Source organism: Pocillopora damicornis, chromosome 2 (genome assembly GCF_964200805.1).
Source record: "Pocillopora damicornis chromosome 2, jaPocDami1.2, whole genome shotgun sequence".
NCBI lineage: Eukaryota > Metazoa > Cnidaria > Anthozoa > Scleractinia > Pocilloporidae > Pocillopora > Pocillopora damicornis.
In genome coordinates, this window is record NC_142671.1 from 4,143,156 (window position 1) to 4,169,020 (window position 25,865).

Consider the following 25,865-nt stretch of genomic DNA (forward strand, 5'->3'; position numbering starts at 1 on the left):
TAATATGAAAGGAAACTTTTGACGTCACTCAGTGTTTAAGAAAACCTGCCTTTAGGATTTATGTTGTGACTTTGAACAAGACGAAACATCGTTTTCAAATTAATTTTTTAATGATTACCATTCTGGATGAATACGTTCAATTATTGATTCATTCTTACCACATCGTTCTAAAAATGGAACTTATCCCTCCTGGTTCTTTTCACGATCGTTCTTGATCCATTTTTTGTCAGAACAAAAAAAGACTGGTCACACCTCTGCTTTCCGAAATGGACTGTGAAACTGACTGGTAAGCAAGGGAACGAATTGTGGTTGAATGTGACTGAAATATCCTTAATTTCAGAGGCTCGATCTTTCTTCCTCGTTGTGAAAACTTGTGTTCACAGCGGAACTCCTGCGGGAATATTTTCCTTAATCGGATTCACGCCTTGTTTCTACCCTGGCAGGAACTACTTCTTCAAATGCTTACGTTCGTCCGCTGTTTTATTTTTGAGTCCATAAAAATACCTTCGAAAGCGATGGTTTAGCCCACGAAAACAGAAGAACAACTTGAATCGACTTGTAATCGAGTTTTCTCAGGTTTAGATCCCACGATAGTTGGTAGTTTCCGCTGCCTGTATAAACACTGTGGGAAGTGGATTGAATTTTGTCCTTTCTCATATATTCTTTTCCGTTATTTATTTGAAGACGGAAGACAGCTACTCCCTGCTGGTTGATTGAGAGAAGGCTGCGTCCTCGACTTTTCCTAAATTATTATGATTTTAGAAGGCCAAGAGAATGAATTGAAAAGTGGCCGAAGATTCAAAACAATTGGGCAGTGCAAGGCTCGGAACAAACTCGGAGACAACGGAAGCTGCTAAGAAACGCTCTTAGAAACAATACCTGGACTCGCCTACTTTAAAATATATTTCGATCCACTCGGTCAATTATCCTTGAGAAAGTATGATAATATTCATTTTTAATCTTGATCTTCAATATCTTGTTTTCGTTATTGACTTCAGTTATTTCCTTTATTCTCATCACGGAAAAAGGAAATAAATTCGGTTAACTTTTATAGCGACTTGCTAATAATTGTTTTCCGGTCTTCGTACCCGAAAGCGGGAAAGTGTAGGACGATATTGCAACACCTCGGTTCCCGGGTTACAAAAAAAGCCCCTTCTTCCCACACTCCGTATGTTTTTTAATAATTTTCTTTTTTTGACGACAATCGTTTAGACGCTTGATAGAGAAAATGACGGCGAGAAATTGATCTCTTGGCATGTGAATCGATAAAATTCATTTCAAATTCAAGTAAGAGTACCTTCTAATCTATTTCAAAAATAAATTTCTTCATTGTGAATGCGGTATGAACATATGGAGCAATCTTCGATTAAATGCAAATGTCCAAGAAATAGTTTTCAATACGCATCTTAAACGGGATTGGTGTATGCTTTATTGATGATTCATGTATATTTTGAAAAAGTGAGAAATGAAAAACTGAAAAATTAAGGGTTCTCAGCATCGGTATTTGATGTAATTACCCTTTTAAACCATAACCAATATTTAAAATCCTTAAATTATTTGACCTGAACTCTTTCACTCCCAAGATCTAATTAGGAATTCTCATTACTGTCTACCGTAATATTCTATTGATGTTCGTTCGGAGACTTTGGTATTGGATGAACTAACCATCGCCTGATTAATATTTTTCTTTACTCTCATCATTTTTCTGCTTGATATGGTATTGATATTATAAGGTGAAATTCTGTCTTGGTCACTCATGGGAGTTAAAGGGTTAACCGTTATTCCTTGCAAATGAAGTGAAGAGTTTTAAAATACTTATCAAGGATCGAGCACGTACACTAATGGAGATTTGACGATAGGTGTTTGACAAAATGATCAACCCTTTGCATAATAAATATTATAGCTAAAAATAATTTAAAAAGCAAATCATGGAAACAAAAGCGAGTCTCCTGTGGTTTAGTTTTTTAAGAATATTAATCGGCGTAGTGATGAATTCATAAGTCATTAAACAAACTTGTCTGTCTGTTCATAGAAACAAACGAACTTGTCTTGTATCTAACTGGCACATAAATATATTCTTTCAAAATCAAATTTAAACAACGATTGAACCTCATGAACTCAGACTTTGCCTCGTCAATCCTCCATAGAATAGAACTTACCATTTCTTTCCTGAATTCCAACCAGCTGACAGCTTTACTTCAAAAATATTTGTATTGGAGTGGATCGATGTAGAAACTTCGTCTTGCCAATCACGCCACGGTAATGTCGTAAAACAGCTCTAAGACTGTTAATGAGAGATTGTTCATTTCACGTCGCTGTAATCTGTAAAAAAACTTTCCTTTAAAACTTTTTCCATATCAAAAGAAAAACAACAAGTGCTGAACACAAATAACGGCCGGCGCGATGGCGCCTAAATCAACTGGTGCCCAGATCTCTTGTGGGTGTGAGATCGAGTGAGGTGCTTTGGTAGACTAGGGACAAAAAAAATCAGGGGCCACCGTAATAGAGTACAATAATAAAACTGGCCGTTAAAGTTGCTGGAAGAAAGAACCACTCAGGAACAGGGAGAAATATCAATACCTCTACTATTCATTACCTTTCAATAAGAAAACGGGGTACGGCCTAGGCACATTTGCCCGCTTTGTTCGAGGGTTGGCTGGTACTGGGCCTAGAGACTCATTAAGTACCTTTAAGGAAAATTTTATCAAACCTTTTAAGCATCTCGCTCAAACTGCGCCGTCTAAAAAATTCAAGGTGTGCGCAGTCCGGCCATCTGTAGCTAGAGGATTCCAAATCTGTGGTCACAAGTTACATTAATACATAAAGACATTTAAAAACGAATTCTGACTAAGTGAAGATATTCAAAATGGGCAAAACATGGTTTTGAGCAAAATTTTTTTACAGAGTGCATAAATTTAAACACTTTTCAGTTGCTTTCCGTAATACACATTCTATTACATTTCGGAACTCCACTTGTATCCAATACATACCCCAATTTTATTTTACCTTTTTTTAGATTGGTAGCCCTATACACAGTTTTCATCGCTAGCGGCTTTCCGCGGGAAAGTGAAGATATTTCAAATTTGAAAAACGTGGTTTTGATCAAAACTGTACTTCAGATGCTTTTCTGTAAAGCACATTCTATTTCATTTCGGAACTCCACTAGTATCCTTTGCAAACCCCAATTTTTTCACATATATTTAAGATTGACAGCTGGTTTTCACGTGACGTCACTAAATTTCAGACTTCAGAACTATTGATCCTCCTGAGATTTTACTTTCATGATGTATTAGAGCAGCTAAAAACTAATATTCAGACAAATTTTCACTCCAAATGGGTTCTTGGTTTAGTGATAGACTACTCTTGAATTTCTAAGCTTTTGCGTGACGTGGCCTTTACATGACGAGCGAGAGAGCTGTTATGTTGGTTTAAAAGGTGACTTATTTAGGGAAATTCAGCTATCTGAACAGTTCTTGTATTAGAATAAAGTATTATTGTTACGTTTATGAGTTCTTAGAGAGATAAATTCACGCTTTTGTAGCAAAACTCAGTGACAGATGTTTCTGCTGGTTTCCATGTTGGTGCCCATCTAGGTGGGCACCAGCATGGCGGCTCCATACAAATCTCTATAAATTTGGGAAAAACGTTTCTCCTCATATCTTCCGTAAGAAAAATTGCTGTGACCTGAATCTTGGCGAGAGTCTTGACATATCTAGCTTCTTTCTATTTCCAGATTCTAGACTAAATCGATTGAACGGTTTTTATTTTTTATTTTGATCTATTTTGAATGGTGTGACACTGAAAACCAGCAATACACAGCCTTCATAGCTAGTGGCTTTCTGCGAGAAGCATTTTTTCACGTTTTTTTTTCACATCTGTACGTGCGCTTAAAACAAGGTATTCCAACGAGGCTATATGGTACAAGTTCCACGAACCCTTCAGTTTGTTACTCGGGGACTCGATCTTACCTCGTACCTCGAAATTGGTATTTCGCTCAAATTACAAATACCTGCTAAATCAATTTGTCCAATAGTTACGATTTCTTTGCGCTGGGAATTTATCTGAGTGTACATTGCAGAGGAAGGTATTGCTCAAGCGGGAGGGGGGGGGGGATTTGGGAAGGCTTCAGGAATTTTTGATAAAAGAGGGGAGAGCGTCCAAACTTTGACACTGAAACACAGAATTTACTTAATCTTTAACTCTCGGTTAACCCACCACCTCCACCCTCCCAAATAAATGAAATAGAAGGAGGTATTTGAGTAATAAAGTGTGATCCTATCGTTGCAAGAATTTTTGTGTGTCAGTGAAGAAGAAGAAGAAAAAATCCCGCTGCTCCGATGGGGCCGAGGATTCAGACCCTCTTATTCTTCCTATGGATCCGTTACGTTTAGTCGACTCAAATAGTAAAACCAGCATAACAGTAATAGACAACGATAAAAAAAAAAAGAAAGAGAGAAAAAAAAAAAAAAACGCGTTAGAATTATGCCAAGAAAGTTATGCAGGGCAGTATTCAGGGATGAACTGATTATTCATTAAACAAGTATTATTTGCCAGCTGATCTTTTAAGACTCAATATCATTTGGGCACTTATCACGCAACGATCAAATTCAAAAGATAGCACGTTCAATAAAATTCAAGGAGAAAACTTAGAAAAAATGAAATATTTCAGTGAACTCTTTACATTACCGAAATTTATTTACCCCTTCGTTGATGTAATTAAAATTTGATGCGAGCGTCTAAAATTCTAATAAAGAGGAGCGTATTAGCTGTTTTAATAAACATAATTGCGTGTGTAAAAAAGCAGACGCTTTGAACACGCAACCGATTTAAATGGTTAAATGATATACAGCAGAAATGGAAACGCTGAAGTACAGACCATGTAACTATAACAAAAATTTTCAGATCGTGAAGAAATTATTGTGAGAACAATTCCCATTGTTTGGCAAAAACAATAAGGCACGTGCCGCGATTATTCTCCTGAATTCATGGAATTTTCACGTGAAGTTCGGAGCATAAATTCCTTATAGTTACTTGCGTCGTGGAGTGACATTTTCTTTAAGTCAGCAGCAATGGAAAACCCAATATCCATCATCGCAGGTGGGGCTAATGAAGACATTTAAAAACAATATATTCCGCAAGACGTACATTTCTGACAGTTCATTCTGTTTTACACAGGAAAACTGAAAAACGTGAGTTAGCTTCAAAGAATCAATTAAGACACTTGAAGGTAAAGAAAATTGCGTCAATCCAATGAATAGCCAAACCGCTGTTTGAGAAATAGAGAAAAAAGTTGCTAGCTTTGAGAGCCAGAACACATGTTAGCTTCAAGTTGTATGCCACTTTATTTATTTCGAAAAGATAAATTACCGCCGGTTCTATTTTGTAAAATACAACAAAAGTGTCGTCAAGGCTGAAAGTACCTCGTAATTGTTTTGTTTAATATACGCAAATTACCCATCTTGTGTTGTCGCGTGCCCACCGCCCACGTGTTTTACACGTGGTTTAATGCAAAACTTTTCGTAACAGGTGGACGCGAGATTCATTTCATGAATGCTCTTTTTCAATGAATCTCTGAAATGAATAACTTTACAAAGTTCTTCATCGTCGCGTATTTCAAAATTTGAATGTAATATTAGCGAATGCACGATTAATAAATTTTTACTGATAATTAAGTGTGCTCTTTCCCACGCTTGGCTTTCGTTTAAGTTGGTAGACCCAAATTTAATGTCACGCTTTACGATTTCCGTTCCTACAACAACGCTTTGACATGGCCGATTGTCCGTTTAAAATGCAAATGCTCGTTATGGTTGGGAATTTCGTAACCGCATGCCAACTCGACTAGCGTATTTGCGCTGGACAACAGATATATAAATTAAGTTCAAACGCGTTTCAGCCAATTAGGGGAATACCATAATACGTGTTGGTTTTAGCGATACTAAATTTATACCTGATAGCTGCCTCTCATTTATTCCTTACGTACATTCTCAGCTTTTTTCGAACTTTCCTATGCACATACTCAAAGCTCAAGATTGCAGAGGGTTAAATAATTACACCCTGATAAGGCCGGTTTTATCATTTTACTATTTCTCAAAATTTAGACCTAGGGGGCCTATGAATTGTAACTTATCGGTTATATACATTAAATCTTTAAACCAGAGTAGCATCAAATCATGTCTGAAGAATCTTCTGTTGACATCAACTTTACTCACGATCGCAACTATTATGTGATAAATTTAATTTTTTTAGTTTTTCTTGAATTCCATGCCCGCATTACAGCACCAGGAGCCAAGACGTACACAGCGATAGCATAGTTATAGTGGCTTGCTGTTTAATATAATGTAAAAACGGTAGTTCTGAGGATCTCTTATTTCTGCTGTTAGGACTGTGGTGTAAAGTTTAGCGGGGTTAAACGGGTTCATATGTAAAGATGTTTGCATTAAAGTATCTCAGTGTTGATCCGTTCCTCTCGTGAAGAAAAGTTATCTTAATTCTATTAAATATATCCTGTTCGATATATTCAGCAACTGTGCAAATTACGCCAGTTACCTTTTTTTAGACTCGTCACAACAGAAGATATCGCCATTAACTCATGAGGAAATGCGGAGGTAAGCAGGATCCTTGTTGTCTGGTGAGGAAAAGTTATCTAAATTCTATCATCCTGTTCAATATGTTCAGCAGCTGTGCAAAATTACGCCAGTCACCTTTTTTAGACTCGTCACAATTGAAGACATCGCCATTAACTTATGAGGAAACGCGGGGGTAAGCAGGGTCCTTGTTGTTTATTTCCCAAAATTATAACCCGTTACGGTCTTCCGTTTTGTTTTGATAACTCGGTGGGAGCTGGTGAGACGTCAGTTATGACTCCTATGTGAATACACCGTGAGGACCTGGGAGAAATCCCAGGAACTGAGAAAGACTGCGTGGGTGGCAGTAGTCGGATGACGTTATGAGCCGAGACAAAGGACTGATAAAAATAAAATATATGACCATCGTGAAAGAGGCTAATGCTCATCGCGGTAATAAGTAATGATAAACGGTGGTTTATCAGAGCCTCTTCGCCGTTACCTACAACAAGGCATCCGCGCAGTCTTTAAGTCCGACACGACACTTAGATCGCATTTAGGGCGACCAGAGGAACCCTGTCAATCCAGCTAGACAGGACAGCGCGATTTACAGGATTCCCTGTGAATGCGGCAAAATCTACATTAGTGAAATGAGAAGATCTATGCAAGAGAAGATGAAAGAACACAAGAGGCAAATATGTTTAGCCCGTACATAGACATCCACCGTTTCTGAGCGCGCCAACCGGCCACCGCCCGCTTTGGAATAAAGTTAAGTTTATTGATCGAGACTCGCACTGGTACATGCACCCGAGAGTCAAGGAAGCTATCCACATAAGACAAATATATGACCATATATGTAATAAAGTGTTCTTAGTCTCTCTCTTCTTCAATTTTCACACCTCGGTGGTTTCACACACTTCTCGCGCGCCACATAGCCTTGAAAGTAACTCTGTTGCTGAGTAGATTTGGGAAAATCAATCATCGATGCACTCGACTTTGGTGAAAAAGCAGTGTCTGTGTCAAAACGGACGTTTTTGGTTTTAAATGATTGGGCCATGAAAGTTTTCAAGAGTCTCCTAAGTACATGTAGCCGCGAATGTGGCCTGCAATGCAGTTGCGTATTAGACGAGGGCACATAATTTATTTGCGTCCACAAACAGAGACTTAAAATCATACATTTAGAACTGCTACTCGCCCGACATCATTAAAATAAAGCTATCTTTGCTAAAAAAAAAAAAACAAACAAAAAAAAAACAACACGACACGTGTCACCCACGCCAAAGCAGAATGGTGACGATAGATCATTGGTGCTAAAGAAACTGTGGTGCTGCGTCGGTGGAAGAACATAGTAACAGGGTAATTTTTTAATTGTCAACCGAGTTGATAGCGTAAATGGAATTGGCCACAGTAAAGAGCTTCAAAACTGACGTTTCGAGCGTTTGCCCTTCGTCATCGCTCTGAAGAAGGGCTAACGCTCGAAACTTCAGCCTCGAAACTCTTTACGGTGACCAATTAACGTTATCAACTCAGCTGATAGTGCCAAATATGACAACAGTTCGCAAACAGCAGGGAAAAGAAGGGATTTTTAAGTTATGTATATCTTTTTCTTAAAAAGAAAAATACTATGACTCTTCGGTAGCGTATCGAGTGGTATATCAATCACTCAGATCGCTGCCTCGGGGTATGTATCTCGCTCCAAGCATATCACAGCATAAGGGTATGCTTTTACCAATCAGAGCGTAAAGGACTTATTTTTCTTGCCAATTATGCCTCGGAATTAGCTAAGGTGCTGCAAAATGTTGTAATGTAATCAACCCAACACTGACGCGCACAAGTTAAGATATAAACAAAGGAATTGTGAGCTCATCTACCCAGTTTAATATTTTATTTCCTTCATGAGGACCTTGTCGCTTTGATCTTTCGAGGCTAGAGAAATTGGCAGGGAAATCTTCTGCCACTTAAAAGTTAGAACGTGTATTGTGTAGTTTCTTCTCTTTCAACACATACACCGTCAGTTAAGGCCTAACAAAATTATCACTGGAGCTTTTGGTTTGAGGGGCTAGTTTTGCCAACTGTGGGAAAAATTACGCGAAGCATTTGCTTAAGGCGTATTTGACAAGGATAATCTTGCTTTTGCCCTGTGGTTTCTCTTTTGGTGAAGACTGAAAAGATCAGCAATTTTTATTTAATTTCTACTTCGAATACCATGTTGCATATCGGTTTCTTTACTTTTAGAAAGTTCTCCCTGATCTCGTGTCATTAGTTCGAATTTTTTAGTTGTTGCCGTGACGCTGACATTCAAAATCTGCCCAAAAATTTAACAACTAAACTTTTCCTGGCAGAATAATCAAGTAAATGTAGTTACGATGTCATAAACAGTAGAATTCAATTCTACCTTAAAAGAAGAGAATTTTACCATTTGAATCAGCGAACTGTTTCTAACAGAAGAAAAGAAATTATATTTTCAGTAATTGTCGTGACGTTGAAGACTGGCCTAACGCTGACGGCAAACAGGTAACGGCTAATTGATGTTTCACGTTTGCCGTCGTTCTTGCACTGAAGAACGTATTTCTGAGCATAAAGAGAATCGATGGACTGTCAGTGAAAATCGTGTCTTTTTCAAGTTATTTTGCCATAACACTCCCTTGGATGAATCCATTTAAGGAAAAATAGTTAAAGGTTTCGTCGACTCATTTCACGGTGGAAATTTCCAAGTTTCAAAATTCGACATGTGTGCGGTTTTTACCCTATTATGCAACTTTTTGTGTTTCTTTCGGCAGTCACCGGAAAAGTGTAAACTATCCTACCAAAACAAGACTTTGCCCAAGTAATAAATTATTCTTCTTCTTTAAGCAAAACCGTAAATTACCGACATCTCGTGTTTTATTTTTCGCAAAATTATATAGTTTATTGTTTACAAAGAACAACGAATAGATATTTCTCAAAGCAACATTTAAAAGGCGTTGAACAGTTTCAGTCTAAAGGTCCGCGTGGAGGGTCAGAAAGCTGATCAAAATCTATAATAGTCGACAAAACTAGGTTGAACATCGACAAGTTTAGCATATTCTACTCTATATCGACGTCAGTGTCTCCAGAATCATTAACTCTCGGGAGCATTGCTCTCCAGCGAGCTCCCCCAGTTCTTTTGGGCATCGCATTCCCTTTCGATGACGAGATGCTTGTATTGTTGTTCTGCGGTCTGGTGACATCACTTACATCTTGTTCCGATACTTCCTCAACTTGGCGTACTCTTTCGTTGATGTCGCCTTGAAACGAAGGCCCAGTTTCATTCGTATTGTGATCGATTGAGTTTCCATGATCATCCCAGATAATTTCATTGGCGTTATTAGCTACATTTCCTGTGGTAGAAGAGGACGTGCCGGCCTGGACGCTTGATACTGATATAGAATCTTTCGGAATTTGGGGCACCATATTCCGTAAAGAGGATCGGCGCGTGTTCGGTGCTGGACGAAATTCCCTAACGTTGCGGATTTCATTGCCGGGTACATAATCGGACTCGTCTTCGTCATCGTCATCATCCTCTGAAGGCGAAGAATACGAATCCGAACTGAGGACAATTTTTTTCTTTTTGGCTTCGCACTCTTGGTTGGAATATCGTTTTACAGGGGTAATCTTTCTTTTATTTTGACGCGTGTTACAAGGTCTATTCTTGGCAGTAGACAATGATAACGATCGAGTCGACTCTTGAAGTGAGAGCAACTGAGAAGCTGCAACGACCACATCCTTCGACCCGGACGTTTCCTTGTGCGGCTGAGTGGGTGGGACATTCTTCTTTATAGCAAATCCTTGTCCCAATGAGACCATCTGTTGGCCCGGAGTCGAAAACGACGCCGAAGAGGCCATTCTCACTGCAGCAAGGCCACGTTGTTTACGCCTAAAGGTCAGTATTTTAGGTTTTGTGCTCTGGATCCCCCCTCTGGGAGGAGGATGCCTCTCAGCGAAAACAGGTCCAATTTGAGAAGAACGATTAACTGGAATTCTCGAAAGGAGAGCTGGCCAACAGAATAAAGAGTTGAATCGCGAAGATAGCATTCTGTACTCGTAGGAATTTCGATATGAAGTGTTATTTAAAGGAATGACTGTTTCAGCCTGTTGTCTATTGCTCTGAACAGGTCCGTTGGTCACAACACCGGTTGTGGATGATCCGTTTCCTTTTTCGTTAACTGTCGCCGTTGGTGTAACGACTCTCATTGGTGAAGGACTAGGATTTTCACTTGACAGTGTTTCTTTTTTCCCATTACGATTAAAGCGACATTGCGCTGCCGCTGTTTCAGTACCCTTTAATAGCTTAGCCTCGAGGCCAACTGAGAGAGAGGATTCGTTACTTAATTCTGACACATTGTTCCCTTCTTTATCGAGTGGATTTTCAAGTGATACATCGCGATCGTTCGCGATTTTACCGCCCAAACTGCCCTCGTTATCATCAGTTTTGTTCACTAAATTAGAACGATTCGATTGATTTGCACCAGTAACCTCGTTTCCACACCCAGATGTCCCACTTGACTCCTCGTTCCCATGACTATCGGATTTGTTTAATGAAGAAGACTGCCCAAAAGTTGATGAGACTGTACTGCTAACTCTGGGAACTGTTTTTAGCATGGCGGCGATTTTCTGCAAATGAGGGCGGAACAGTTGAAGGGACTTGTACGTTTTTAGCGTTGTGTAGCACGGGGGAAGAGGAGGAATCGCCGGTGCACGCCTGCGCGCAGTCTGGCTTGCTAGAACAGCAGAACCGGCTGCAGGTGGTTTATTTGAAGCTCCCACTCGATCCGAGCTAGAATGGGCATTTTCACCTGGTCCGGGTGCCTCTTTATTGGTCCTGGTATCTGGAATTTCTTTGCGAAGAGATGATTCCGTATCTGTATTATCAAGTTCAAGGGTATCGCTAATTTCGCTGTGTTTTTCCTTATTAACTCGTGATTCAGTGTCGGTAGATTGTTCAGCCTCTTCGTGATTTTTTGCCACTACTGAGGTTTGTTTGTCTAATGTGGAGATATGCAAGTCAGGATTGAGAGTTTCATTGCCAACGGTTTCCCTTTGAGCCTCCCTTCTTTCAACACCACCGCACGTTTGTCCCTGAGGCTGTTCTTCATTTGAATTAACTTCCTTGCTCTCCACAGAGGCGCCAGTGTTAGGGCCAACACTGGTGCTTGACGATGATACGGAGGATGGAGTCGTGCCGGTCTGCTCAATAGCTTTTAGGACTGTGGCAATGTCGATACTGAACGCCTAGGAACGTTAAAGGAAAAGCTGATGTTACACGATAATATTTTTCCATAATAACATTGGAAAAATTGGCTTGCAGGCCAAACTGTCACAAACAAAAATATTACAAATTACTTTTTTAAAAGTATATTTTATGTTATCATTATCCTCCGTCGTTTGAAGCTTTAACAGTCCGACGCAGTTTTCGGCTGAACAGGCATTTCTACCGTTATAAAATACGTGTGTAAGAGCGACATGTCTTCTCATTGTGATACACTGGCATATTCCTATGGCTACCCTTGTTTTTCTTTATCCGTGAGGCAACAAGTGGTAAGAAAATCTACAACAAAACAACCATGTGTCGAAGTTGCGGAGATTGACCCTTCTACTACCAAAAATCGAATAAATGCTATCAAAATTGGTGCAATACTCTTTACTTGAGAGTTTTGTCTATTCTCATTACCTGTAAACTAGACAATGATTCTGTAGGGAGAAGTTACAAGTTCATCTCGACTGGAAATTAAAAGGGTTGAGCGTGAAAAGCGAAAGTAAGGTTTACTTAACTTTTTCAGAAAGTGAACCTTATCTGTTTATTTCTAGTACAATGTCTGCATACCTGCAGAAGAAGCGAGAATGGCCCTAACGAGCCGGATACCGCCACCTGCTTCTCTCCGCCACTGCTTATCGTGTGACGTTGCTCTTTTTTCTCGGCAACTTGTTTCCGTTTGGACAGCTGTTTGTCGCGCATAAGAACACGGTGATGAGGCTGCTGAACTCGGTTTCTGTTTCCACCCTGTAGGGAAGCAAAACATAGGACAAGAACAAAAATTGTGAGGGGCTACTGTACTTATCATTTAGCCTTCCACAGATGCAAAATGGGAAGAACGGGAAACAAGTCTCCTTGTGTAATATCCAGCAACGTTCCTCTGTGGGAAAACATATAGAATAACGACCTCCCGAACAGGTAGGAGGGTTACATCGGCTAAGTCTTACGGTTACTGCCGCACCCAGTCGTGGGTTTCTGTAACAGGACACGACTTGCAGTATGGGCATTCCTCTTGGAAGGTAAATGAAAGTGTGTCAACGTTTCCTTTACAACAACTGCTACTTAATTCCCTGTCCAAGATGCAGCGTGTTTCTATTAAATTTGCATAGGAGAAGTTTATGTTTTAGCAAGGTATCACCCCTAATTGATAATTTCGTCTTTTTTTTCCAAGTGTTTGGAGGTAATGCTTGGAGAGGTAACTAAATTATAAAGAAATGTATGCCGACTAGAAGCGACAATTGCTAATCTGATACTAAGAATTAAGGCAGAAAAACTATTCAAAAGTGGATAAGGACACTGAGAACCAACCGCTTTCCTTGTGCGCGGGAACTTGTCCTCTTCACTGCCAGTATTCGCCTCTTTTTGCCCTTCTTTACATTCCTTTCCAGGTCTTTCTTCCTGAACCTTCATTCTCTCTGCCTCAATTTGGTCGCCACCACCATTAATGGTGACCTTTTGAGCTCTTTTACGTTCTTTTTCAGCTTTTTCTTCCTCAGCTCTGATTCTTTCTGCTTCTCGTCTCTCCGCTCGTTTTCTCTCTCTGAATTTTCTCTGAGTCGCTCTTCTCATCGCACGAGCCTCTTCAATGGGACGTGGCGCACATCCTTTGCGTTTCCTCTACATGCAGATGAAATTATGGTACTGTTTACGTGAATACCACCAACATCACTATTCAAACTTCCCATACCCCAACCGTTAATCTGAACATCGTTAAGATCCGGGTGACCTAAAATGCTTCTGCTCGCAATTCAATCAATCAGCAAGGTTGTTTTTTTAATTTCCCGAGACTTTTCTCCGAAATGTCAATTTGAATCCAATAAAAATTCATTGCCTTTTCCTTGTCTTCGAAGATTCCCCCCTACCATTACCTGTACAATGGCAACCTTACTCATCCACTGGTAATCTTTCCTGAGGTTATGCAAGAAGAGCGTTGACGGTCACGGCAACAAGTGTTCGACGAAACAAGGCGGTCGAAAGTCTGGGCATATACGAACATTAGGACGCGCAAGTGTCCAACGAAGCGGCCCGACATAGCGCGTCCACACTATACAACCCCACAAATTATGATGTCATGGCAATTTTAAACCGTACTTTTGACGAAGCTCAAGGCAAAATGGTGAACCAAAAGAATAACCGTGAATAAACAACTTTGTCTAAAGAAAGTGCCAAGTTTTGTTTCCAATTCCTTTTGTTTCCTTTTGCAGACTTCGATGCACATTTCAAATTCATTTCCTAAATATTGCATGGCAGAGGGTTGTTTCTTACATTTTCCTTTATAACTTTGAGCGAGAAATTGGCGCAAGACTGAACAAAATTGACGCATATACGTATGCCTTGTATTTTACCGCTGTGTTATTTGAAATCTTTGAGGAAGCCCGAATTGTGACATGGCTGTATGGCTAATGACAGTTACTTGCTATTCGTTCGTTGATCTCGTTACTTTCTAGGAAGCATTCCTGGCCGACATTTCGAATTTTCTCATCGATTTCTTGTTCGACTTGATGGTTTGGAATTGGTACCCTGCAACTTTCGGGAAAACCTATCCTCCCCTCCTGAGGGACTGCTTACAGGGACACTGAAAAGATTAAACAAGACTTAATCGCACTTACCACAACAGGGATATCTGGAATGTCAAGATCCTGAAAGTAAAAAAAATAAATAAATAAAATAAAAGCCAGTTAAACACTGATAAACAAAAACTCCCTGAACCACCAACAATCAAGAACACGAACAGGTGGCCAAGAGCAACGCCTTTTAATAGAAGCGGCATTGATAACGGCATATGTGCTTTGTGAATGAGTATTCGCTGTATACCTTACTACAAAATTAATAAATTTGTCTTGTAACTTCTGTATTGGCTTTTCTTACCTCTTGTTTGATTAATTTCAGAAAATATTCGCAACTTCACAAGTAGAAGGCAGTAAAAAGATAGAAGTCATTCAACGCTTACCTCAGGTTCAAGTTCCGGTCTTTCTTGTCTTCTTCCAGTGAAGTTGGCTACCAGTTCTCTTCTCTTGCGAAGTGTATTTTGACGATAGTGTAACGACTGCAAGGAATAACAAAAATCCTTTCAATGAGCGATTTTATTCGAACTACCACACCTCTGATGACAGCGATACACAAATTCTCCTCAAGTCGCAAGTTTTTTTTTTTTAAAGTAACGGCAGCTTACAGTCAACTTACTCACGACATTTTAGGTATTTTGTGATGAGTGTAACCTTGGAATGCTCTCTCCTACATAACTGCGCAGTGTACTTGATTTATAAAACACGCGCCAGTCTCCCAGTAAATTCTGAACGAGGCTAACAACCAACCGCGACCTGGCCACTCGATTTTTTATTGTGATATTGACTTTCATGGTTAACCGTTGTTATAACCTTGGTATTTATGTTAAAAGCACTCTAAAGAAGGTTTGTCATGTTGGTGACTACCTGATGAATCTCGGAGTACACTGTTAAAGTCTGTTTCATCTTTTTCCTTTCAACACGTGCTCATCTCAAATGCAAAGAGTATACAATAACTGAGGGAATACGGTTCAGTTGCAAACATTGCAGAAATAAACCCTTTCTCTGGGCTCGTGCGGTCAGGGAAGGAAACACTGCGTGGCGCCGAACTCTGAAGGATCAAACTCTGATAGCCTAGACTCTAAGGGACCAAACTCCGGCTGAGGGACCAAACTCTGAGGGACCACACAGTGAGGGACCAACTATTTGGTCAACGCGGAGTAATTGAAGGATCCAGCAAGTGAGATCTGCCTACAATTACTAATCCTTCATTTACATCCGCTGTAGAAGATGTTTATTAACTTGGTAACGAAAGAAAGTAACTCACATCATCCTTGCAGATCACAATCCATCGGCGCCAACATTGATTATCAGTTCGATTACCCATGGCACGTGCAATTTTAGACCAATTTCCTGCAAACAATTCGAACGTCTGATTAGTTGTAATCAGGGACGGGGATTGTCAATTGGAATGTCCGAAAGCATTTGTTTGTGGAAGCAGCAATAACAAGCCTGTTTTGTGGAAATGAGCCACCGACCAACAAATGAGGGTTGTGGTTGTCAGAGCAACGGCTTTGTAATCGCTCTTTCGCTTATTTCTACCAAAGGAGAGCCTAACGCAGACTGAGTAGTTATCTTGTGTAAGTGCGCTGTTTAACCGCTTTTTCAGTCTGGGTTGGAGTCCTGGCCGGTAATTTGTGTTGTGTTTTGGAATAGGCGTACCACTTTCCACTCAGGAGTAACAAATGGATACTTGTAAACTGTCACGAGAAAGCGACAAAAAGCTGTGGGGAAGGGAAGGGGTGGTAACCTGAGATTGACGAACATTTCCGTGCGTTGGCAGAGTTAGCAGGTAATTCTTTTTTGTACGGATGAGTGCACCAGGGAAGGAAAGAGGGTAGGAGAAAAAGAAGACACGTTTTTTTTTCACTAGTCGATCGACCAACCTCACTCATGTGCTTCCCAGAGGAGGGAGAAAAGGAACGCCTGATCGCAAGTTAAGTCGGCAGTGAAGAAAATATTTAACTGACAGCTCAGAGGTGTCCTGACTCAACATTATTATTGCAGCTCTCCACTAAAACTGGCCTCTTTCTCAGCGCCGAATGAGAACAACGAAATTTTATCTTCCGTGTTAGTTAGCTTTAGTTAGCAGTAACAGCTCTTTACGCCAAAAACAAAAATTGCAGTTAAGTTAAAAATATTGACCCTTCTGTAGGCTTGAAAGTAGCCTGAGTTCATCCAATCTAAAAAGAACGGCAGAACGGGACATAAGGTAACGGAAAGCAGTTATGTAGTAAAGACAATCTTCTCACACAATTTAAGTACACAAACCTTTGCCAAATTTGTTCACATTTTCCAAAAGTTCTTTGTCCTGCTCTTTGGTCCAAGGTCCTTTCTCTATTTTGGGATCCAAAGCATTTACCCATCTACAAATAACGATGATTATTTCAGTATAAGCAACGAAAGAAACCGACACAACTACCTACATACGTTAGACTGTCTCGTACATCGTACATAACTCTTTCTTTTCCCTCTTTTATTCCCGTTGGTGGATGGCTGAGAGAGAGGGGGGGATTAGTAGGCCGAAGTTTTACTTCGCATCAGCCATTTGGAGGGAGGGAGACTGGGTTACATGACGACACCAAACAATTGCTAATGAGAAGAAGACTTCTTAAAAAAAAGCCGTGAATGGTCAAGGCTTTCTTCCTATAAAGATTGAAACTTAGTGACACACCTTTCTCGACACTGAGGACCTGATCTTCCAGGAACCATATCAGAAAGTTTACTCCAGTTACACGGCCCATACTTGTCAATAGCCTTTTTCAGAAGCTAAAAACCCAAGACAAATAAAAAACTGTCAATTATTCCACAGGGTTAAAACGTAAAGGAGGAGAAGAGGAGAAATTCTGACCCAGTACTTGTTTAATTCTAAATAAAAATGAAAGTATCTTGGCTTTAAAGTTAAGACATAAGGGAACAACGCTTATTTATTTTTGATCCTTTCATGAACAAAGGAGAAAAATAACCTTGTAGCTCTTTGGGTCTAAATTATTTCCAAGTTTCAAAGCAAGACGTTCAACAAACAAACTATTTAAAGCACGAAGCCAAAACCATTCACTAACAAAAACAGAGACAGAAAATTTTCATGAACTTTCTTTTTCCCTTCAATTGTAAAAGCCCCCAGTTATTATCAATTTTTTTCACCACACAACCCAATACGTTAGCACCTTAAAGGGGAGACTAAAACACTTAACCTCGTCTTCATGTTTTTCCCATTTTCCTTTCCTCACCATCTGCAGTGTTTGTGTGTAGCGGTGTAAGCACTGGTCTCCATGGCGACCTTCTAAGAAACTGGCCACTGCCAAGGTGAAAGCCAAGGATTAAAAAGAAACAGAAAAGGATGGCATAACCTGGAAAAGCACTTTCAACCTTTGACCTCAAAGAGTGACCAGCATCTCATTTCTCCTTACAATATCATGCCCCGAGTAAAATATTACGGATATGATAACGGATACGATAACGAATTCTCCATGTCAGCACCTTAGGAAATGTACAGAGAACAGTATGGAGAATATACATACTGATGTTCAGGTGTAAAGGGTTAAGAGACTGATTAGCTTGTACATGCTTCATGTTCACAACCCAGGAAAATTTTCCACATGAATACCACCCATCCCTAGAGAATTTCAGTGCATTAGCCCTCCACCCCACCTTAACCCAGCCGGGAATTTCAAAAAACATTTATAGGGAGTATGAGTACTTTCAAGAAGAGAACCATTAAAAGATGTGAACAGATGATTAAAAAAGAGAACACCATTAAAAAAAAAAAAAAAAAGAAATTGAGAATGTGCAAACAAAAATGTTTTCCTTTCCTACCTCTTGGCCAGTTTCCAAGGCCGACAATACGTACAACCTCAAGCAACTGCTGGTCATCTTCTGGGCTCCACTTACTAGATAAAGCCAAGGGAAAAAAAGAAAAAAGAAAACATAAAAGTGCAAACAAAAACATAAAAAAGATGAACAAAAACCTTGCATTAAATTGTTTCAATTGGAAAACATTTGCACCCTTTTATAGGTGTTTGGTTTGAAAACCAGAACCGATTTGGACAGCTCTGCCTTATACTATTTCTAAATGAATTTTGAAACCTTTTCCTTTCCCTCCTTAAAATTCCCCATTCCCTTTCTTTTGGTGGAGACAGAACTTTTCCTGGTGGGCCTGAGAACTGGCTTTGTGATTTGAAGTTTCCTACACTTCCTCAACAGATTCTAACATTATGACCGCACCGCAATTATCATTAAATCACTTGTGTTGGAGTCATATGGAGGATCAGAAGTAGATGGAGAGCCTTGAGTTACAAATTTGTGTCTTCATGTGGATCACTCTGTAATACAGTGCATGGTTTCAACCCATTGACTGTAGTCTTTAAAACCTGAAGGAATGTTATCTTTAGTCACAAAGTCAAATGATACTGACTTCTACCCAGGCTGTCAAAATGACTGTTGCCGTTACTAACAACAGTCCTCTCAAGCTCTATCCTCCCTTTGACAATCTGATAACACTATCAGAGAATAGGAACCTAATTATTCAACGGACCTCAGATAAGGAACCAAATGTTCCTTGTAGCACATGCAGTGCATGTGATTCTTTAAATGTAAGCAGTCTTTCACCTCTTTAGAAGATTCTTGTTAAGGCTTCTCTGATAACGCTCATAACAATGAATAGGTGTGCGCTTGGTCTGAAAACAAACAGAAACAAATGATATATCATTAGCATCAACTACTTTCTCTTTGATTTTCAACTAAGGTTAGAAAAGCTGTTAGTATATTGTACAGAGAGAATGTTTCCATCTTAAGCACAAAATGTGTAGGCTTTAAGAAAGGAACAGCTTGTAAAATAGTTTTTTGTACCTGCAGTTTTTGAGCAATAATATCCCAGGTATTTTGGGGGTCTTTTGCCAGTTTTATTAACTTCTTGTCTTCTTCTTTAGTCCATGCTGTTCTGTTGACATCAGGATGTCCAAAGTTGCACCACTGCAAACGGCACTCAAGTCCTGATCGCTTTGGAAGCTAGTAAAAAATATATTTTTCAATGTGTTTCTTTTCACATGTTCCTAATAGTGTCAGGCTTTTAGAGTGAGGTAAAAATACAAAACAAAACATATATATTATCCAACCACATATTTCAGTTTAAAGAACTTACATATTTGCTGCTTAATTTGTCCCAGTCGATATCCTCTAGATCTCGTTCCAGTGTTTCCTTTCCTAAATTTCTAAAATGTAACCAAAAAGCTCTTAGGAAACTGCTTGAAATAAGGTATCTTCAGTTAACATTTTTTTTTGCTTTTTCTATTTAGCAGTATCATTACTTTGTTGTCATAAATATGGACAGATGTAAACTTTCAGGGGGGGGGGGGGGAATATAATAGGAATTTATCACTGAGTTCAATAAGATCTAGATTTCTTATCTCTAATCTTGATGTTCCTAGGAGAACTCATATACCAAAATGAGGAGAAATTATCAAGCTGATTACACATACCTAATCCTTACACTTTCTGCTTTGAGATCTTCAAGTTCTTTCAATTCCCTCTTAGTTTTCTCTTTCTTACCTTCCAATTTCTTGATCCTAAAGAGCAAAATTAAATTACATAAAATGACCAAAGGGGAAAAATAGTAGAAATAGAAATTTGGGGACTTAACGCTCTGAAATTTCTATCAACCTGGTTCCCTATTCTAAGAACTGATGTCTGGTGCTGCTGTACCTTCATATTCTTCATAATTATACTGTAACTGAGGTTTAACCTTGAAAAGTTTGAACTAAAGAGGAATTGAAATGTAACATAGACTGTCATTCATGCTTACCACAAGGAAAATCAATAAAAATTCTAAGGCAAAGTCACTTCAAATCAGAAAATTCTTATCCAGAAGAAGAGAAGAAACCAATGTTACTGAAATAAGTTGAGTTGGGTTGAAACTTCAAGATCAATTCTAATTGAGCCCTTCATAGTATAGGTTTAGGGGTTGACTGGAGAAACATAGTGACTATTTATTTACTGAATGTACAGTGTTTATGGCAAACTGTAATAATTATAGCCTCTTTGATACCTCACCAGTCAAGTTTATTTAAAACAATTATTTTGATGGGTGTTGGTCATTTCATTTTTGAGGTACCAAATATGTTCCTCAGGCCTCTGCTGAGAAATATACCAGTTCTATTTGTACTTACTTTTGCAGCACAGGGGAAAGTTTACTTTCCAAATTTTGCATTCTGACTCCCTCAGCTAGACTGTTTTGCTCCTTCAAATTCCCTTCAAATTTAAAAAACCTTGCTGTGGAGATAACTGTGTTTCTCTTTCATTTTGTTAAGCTGATAACCTGGATCTACGCTTCACCAACAAAATAAAGTTCCAAGCTACATGTCCAATACTTTGGAGATATTATCCCAGGGAATAAAAACTTGCCTGTGTTGTTTAAAGGTTAAGAAATCATGTGTAGAAATAGGAGTAACATTACTTATTCACAGTAAAAATTATATGAAAATGGTGTCACCCTCCATACTTAAAACAAGTCAATTCTCTATGCTTCAGGTCAGACAAAGAGTGAACTTAAGAATTCTTGGATCAATGTCAGTATCTAAGAAACTAAACACTTACCCCTTCCCCAACTCCACATTAGCCCTAACTTGTTATCAGTTGACTGTTGTTGGGCTAAGGGAATGGAAGATGTGCAGTTGCTTAGATACTAGCATTGATCCGGATTCTTTGGCACTGAGTTATTAGCCCCTCTGAAAAACAAGTCCTGGCTCCTGAGAAAACATTCAGGCAAGTCTTGTGTTTTCTGTACACTGTTTGGTATTGAGTATCTCTTAAACATGGAGAAATGCTCTGATATTGAGAAAAAAAAATTATAACTTCCTTTTTTTTTCCTCTTTTTTCCCTATTTTCAGTGTGCCATTTTCAAAGATTTTACGATGGACAGTGTAGTTGAATTTAACACCTGACTTACAGCATCTGGATGGAATCTGGTAGCCTCCAACCTGAGAACTTTGCCTCTTTACCTTGGTGTCATCATTATCTGGAGGTCCCTAATAAGCATGAGGCTCAGGTGATATATCACATCTCATAATGTTTTCTAAAATACAATACATAACTTGTAATAAAAAAAAAAACCATGTTTAACTTAATATCTTGAATTGTTTTCACACTGGCATGCTTAAAACTACCTGACTGTACACTCAGTTAGAGTGAAGATTGAAGTTGTAATGATACTGAGAAACCATTTGTTTACTATGTGACTGCCCTATAAGTAATAATTTCTTTCATGTCTCTGAATAAGCAACAAAACTGTAGTTTCCCTAACAATCAATCTGAGTGAATGACTGCATTGTACAGTGTTTACCAATTCTAAAACTTAAGCCATTCTCCTCTGGCCTTGGACATTACTGTCAAATAATCACCTACAATTGGAGGGCTCAGAGCAAGAACGATCCCTTGATTTTTCGGCCATTTTTGAAAGTGTTCAGAAGTTACTTCTGAACAATTTCAAAAATGGCTGAAAAATCAAGGGATCGTTCTTGCTCTGAGCCTTTCAATTTGTCTTTGGACTATTTGACAACATTCAGCTTTCACTCTGTCATTGTGGACAACAATTGTTTATTATTTTTTTAAAAAAAATTCTTAAGAATGTGTGTTAACTTTAATTATAGCTTACCAGTGAACTTGAATCTTTAAAATAAGGATTGGCAAACTTGATTAATGTATGAGGCTCAGGTTTTGTGTCATCTTTGTTTGCTCTCATTTGATGCAATCCCATCTGATTCACAACAAGACAAATTTTTATGTCAGACCAACAAATGTAAACAAATGCCTTGTCTTACTCAACTGTTATCACCAACTACCCAAATGCAACATTTTAAAATGCTCATTCAAGCAGTTTTGCATGCATATCTTTGGCTTTCTCATTCCAGCACCACCCCTGAATCACATGTTATGGTCGTAGGAATAAGGGAAACTAAAAGTCAGAGTAAACTCAAGACTGAAGCTCTCGTTAGTCAATGAAATTCTCTATATCAGGTTCTGGTTGTTCGAAGGTTAGATGGCACTATCCACTGGATAAAACTCTATCCAGTGGATAATGCAATATGTTTTGCTATCTCCTATCTGCTGGATAGCGATTTATCCATTGGATAGCGTTATCCGATCTTTCTACAACTGGACCCAGAACAATAGAAAGAGAATAAAGAACACTATGAAGAATATGCATTCTGTTGTTAGGGTGTAGAGAGTTAAAAATGGCTGTTCTATTAAATGGAGGGCTTTGATTGGCTTGCATGAGACCAATCAACAATTTCCAATAATTGTGAAAATTTCACTTTGCAAATTCCTGATATGTATACATGAAGGGGAAAAAAATGTGCTCAGGACTAAACCATGTACAAAATGTTATCATTGTATCTCCATGAGGCCAGTGAAGATAAAACTATTAATAAAAAAACATCGTAAGAAATTATTAGTGGATGCCTAAAAGATGTGAGGTAACTAAAGTTAAAAGCTATCAAAAATTGTCAAAAAACAAAAAAAGAATCCCCATTTACAGTGTATTTGACAGTACCTGCTTCTGTTTGTTCCGTTTTAGGGCGTGTTCTATTCTTTCAAGTTCATCCAATATTACCAACTGAAATGTGAAAATTAATCAAGAAATAAACAACAGGTAGAGAAGCAGGCACAAGCATTTTCAGCTGAGAGTCAATAGTAATCAGTGGGATTACACTGATTTTGGTTTACTTTGCTAGAATGATTGGTAAATTTTGAGGCACCCTGCTTTAAAAAAAGAAAAAAAAGAAAAAAAAAAGACTGTACTTGATAGTCTCTGTTCAAACTCAAGCACTGTTGAATTTCACTGCTCATCCCATAATCACAGTCGAGCTCCTTGTCAGCATCATCATTGTACTGTGGACCATGCTCCTCTTGTAGCTGATGGTGATGTTGGTTCAACTCCACTGGCCAGCTATTAGCAGTATGTCCTCCTTGACTGGTATTGAGATTACAAACAGGGGGTTGAAAACATACTGGTTGTAATTCAGTCAAGATGACCTCTTCTGAAGAAAAATTATGGTTTTGAGATGTCAATGAATCAGTGTCACCTTGTGCCTGGAATGGCAACCCACTGATAAGTCCTTGATTGTCCACAGAGGCTAAGGCAAATGGTGTCCTTCCATTCAATCCTTCTTGCCCATTACAATTCTCTTCCTGAAGTACTTCTCCTTCACTGGTGAGTGTAAAACCATGTTTCTACGAGAAACATGGGTTAAATTACATCAATTTGATATTGTACTAATCATGAAAATCAAACTTCAAAAAAACTTGCAAAATTTTGTTTGGTTCCCAAAACACATGGCAAGTTTTTATATTTTCAACTGGTGCTCTGATTTAATGACCAACTAGTTCCCTAATCTGTGCCAAAACTTGAAGCCAAAGGCTACCAAGATTTCCACAACTTATCCTGATTTCTGCTAAAAATAAGTAATAGTGCTGATACTGCTTGTGCTCCAGAGTGGATTGCTGACAATACACCACAAAAAGAAAAAAGAGAAAAGTTTCTCTTCTAGGACCACAACAGCATGACCTCTGCTGAGGTTCAACCTAAAAGAGTTGATCTTAATTCTGGTATCCCAATTTTTCTTCTGTGGCTGTTGTACTCTCATAAGTAACATTTGCCTGTTTATGGTAATAAGAGGCAACTACAAATACTCACTGAAGCAGAGAGAAAATTCTCTGTCTGATGTGACAACTTGAAAGAAGTTTGATCTGTGGGATACAGGTATACATATATGTCAAAGCGGAAAACTTGTGATTTAGCTCACATTAGAAAATTAAAGGTAAAATTCAAAACACATAACACAAAATATATTAAAGTTCACACAGCAACCAGGTGGACAATCAGACATAGTTTGATGCTACTTTGGTTTGCAGATTTAATGAATGTAACCAAAGAAGTTACAATTCATAGACCCAACGTTTCGACAGTCCTGTCTAGTGCCTTCATCAGGGGTGATCTAAACGCTGCAACAAGAGGTCCTTTTATATGATCACTAATGACGATGGTGGCTTGCTTCCTGATGCCTATTTACACCTCGTCAGAAAAAAAAAAGGCCGCTAATTAGTGATCATATGAAAGGACCTCTTGTTGCAGTGTTTAGATCACCCCTGATGAAGGCACTGGACAGAAGTGTCTAAACGTTGGGTCTATGAATTGTAACTTCTTCGGTTACATTCATTAAATCTGCAAACCAGAGTAGCATCAAACTATGTCACATAACACAACTTTTATATCATAGATTTTGCTTCTTTCCTTTACTGTGTGGTAGCACCTAGCTAGAAATTGACTATTTGAAAAAACAAGTTATGTACAGTGTGTACCCATAATTCATTCACACCAATCTATAATCGGCGACAAAATTGTTGACACATCAACTTTTTTAATCCCCTATTTCTTTTTAGTTACTATTTACTTCAAAAAGTATTGGTGCTACTCTACATGCTGTAATTATAACTCAGCATGCTGACAAGGTGGACCTCGGTGGCGCTGTATTGTGTAATAGTTCCTACGTCACCGAAGCATTTGCAGCAATTAGCTCCACTCAAGTGAGATAGCTATGATGCTTCTTGACGTACGGGTGAATCTAAATTCAATTGGGAATGGGGAGTTCCAGAATGTTTACTACAATAAATTTATCGTCTGTTGTGCGTGGTAGTTACTTTGTCCAGCCTAAAAAATTTTACCAAAACAACAAATGAAACATACGTTTCAGGCTTGCGTTTTCAGCACAAGGTTGTTCATTTTCTTCTTCTTCCTCTTCTTCTTCCTCTTCATCGTCTTCTTCATCGTCTTCTTCATCGTCTTCTTCATCGTCTTCTTCATCTTCAGAAGACAACTTGTTGACTGCATCAGCTGTAACACGGAGGGCTTCGCGAATGCGCTGGATGTCATCCACAAGAAGCTCTCTTTCACTTACGTCGCCTTCATCGGGCTGAAGAGTACTCATGTCACTTTCTTTCCGAACTTTACTGGCTGCAATTTGTTGATAAAACGAGGTGAACTCTCCATCTGAACGATTGTTGGAGAAGGACACAACGATCCGGTTACGTCAAGCTGCCATATTAGAAACAACCTCACTTTCAGGGTGCAAAAGAAACGTGGGAGAGTAGTGATACGTGAGTGAGTGTTGTTGTGTTGTCGCGGATTAAAGGGAAAACTAGATGAAAAATGACTATTGTGGGCTTTTTTTCTTGCTTTTTGTACTTTTTATAATTAATCACAGGGAAGAAAAATGCTTTTTTAGTTTGTGCAACGCGTGCTGAACCTTCTCGCGGGAGTTGGTGAAGGGAGGGGGTAGGGTTAGGTTTTGTCGGGTTTTAAACCTGTTACCAGTCCTTTTGAGCTTTTAGATGTGAACGTTTGAATTAATATTTAGTGAAATTTTTAGGAAATATTCATGGTTTTGCTGTAACTGAAGAAGAAGACAAGAT

At 38.9% G+C, this 25,865-nt stretch overlaps 1 protein-coding gene and 1 long non-coding RNA gene across 2 annotated transcripts; one reads left to right on the plus strand and one right to left on the minus strand.

The window, feature by feature from the left end:
* Positions 1 to 54: 54 nt before the first annotated feature.
* Positions 55 to 971, plus strand: LOC149049592 (uncharacterized). The gene is made up of 2 exons (XR_016183868.1): positions 55 to 286; positions 685 to 971. It is a non-coding gene; the product is annotated as an uncharacterized LOC149049592 (long non-coding RNA).
* Positions 972 to 9,428: 8,457 nt separating this feature from the next.
* On the minus strand, positions 9,429 to 25,518 carry LOC113674608 (uncharacterized). The gene is made up of 21 exons (XM_027191095.2): positions 25,141 to 25,518; positions 24,091 to 24,143; positions 23,196 to 23,627; positions 22,948 to 23,010; positions 22,048 to 22,149; positions 21,343 to 21,421; positions 20,564 to 20,645; positions 19,877 to 19,963; positions 19,540 to 19,609; positions 19,248 to 19,406; positions 19,008 to 19,075; positions 18,216 to 18,289; positions 17,594 to 17,697; positions 17,074 to 17,168; positions 16,671 to 16,765; positions 15,667 to 15,752; positions 14,786 to 14,881; positions 14,445 to 14,474; positions 13,144 to 13,452; positions 12,406 to 12,582; positions 9,429 to 11,813 (listed from the first exon to the last, which is right to left on the minus strand). The coding sequence occupies exons 1-21, from the start codon at positions 25,379 to 25,381 to the stop codon at positions 9,630 to 9,632; spliced, it is 4,686 nt and encodes a 1,561-aa protein (XP_027046896.2). The 5' UTR covers positions 25,382 to 25,518; the 3' UTR covers positions 9,429 to 9,629.
* Between the last annotated feature and the right edge of the window lie 347 nt (positions 25,519 to 25,865).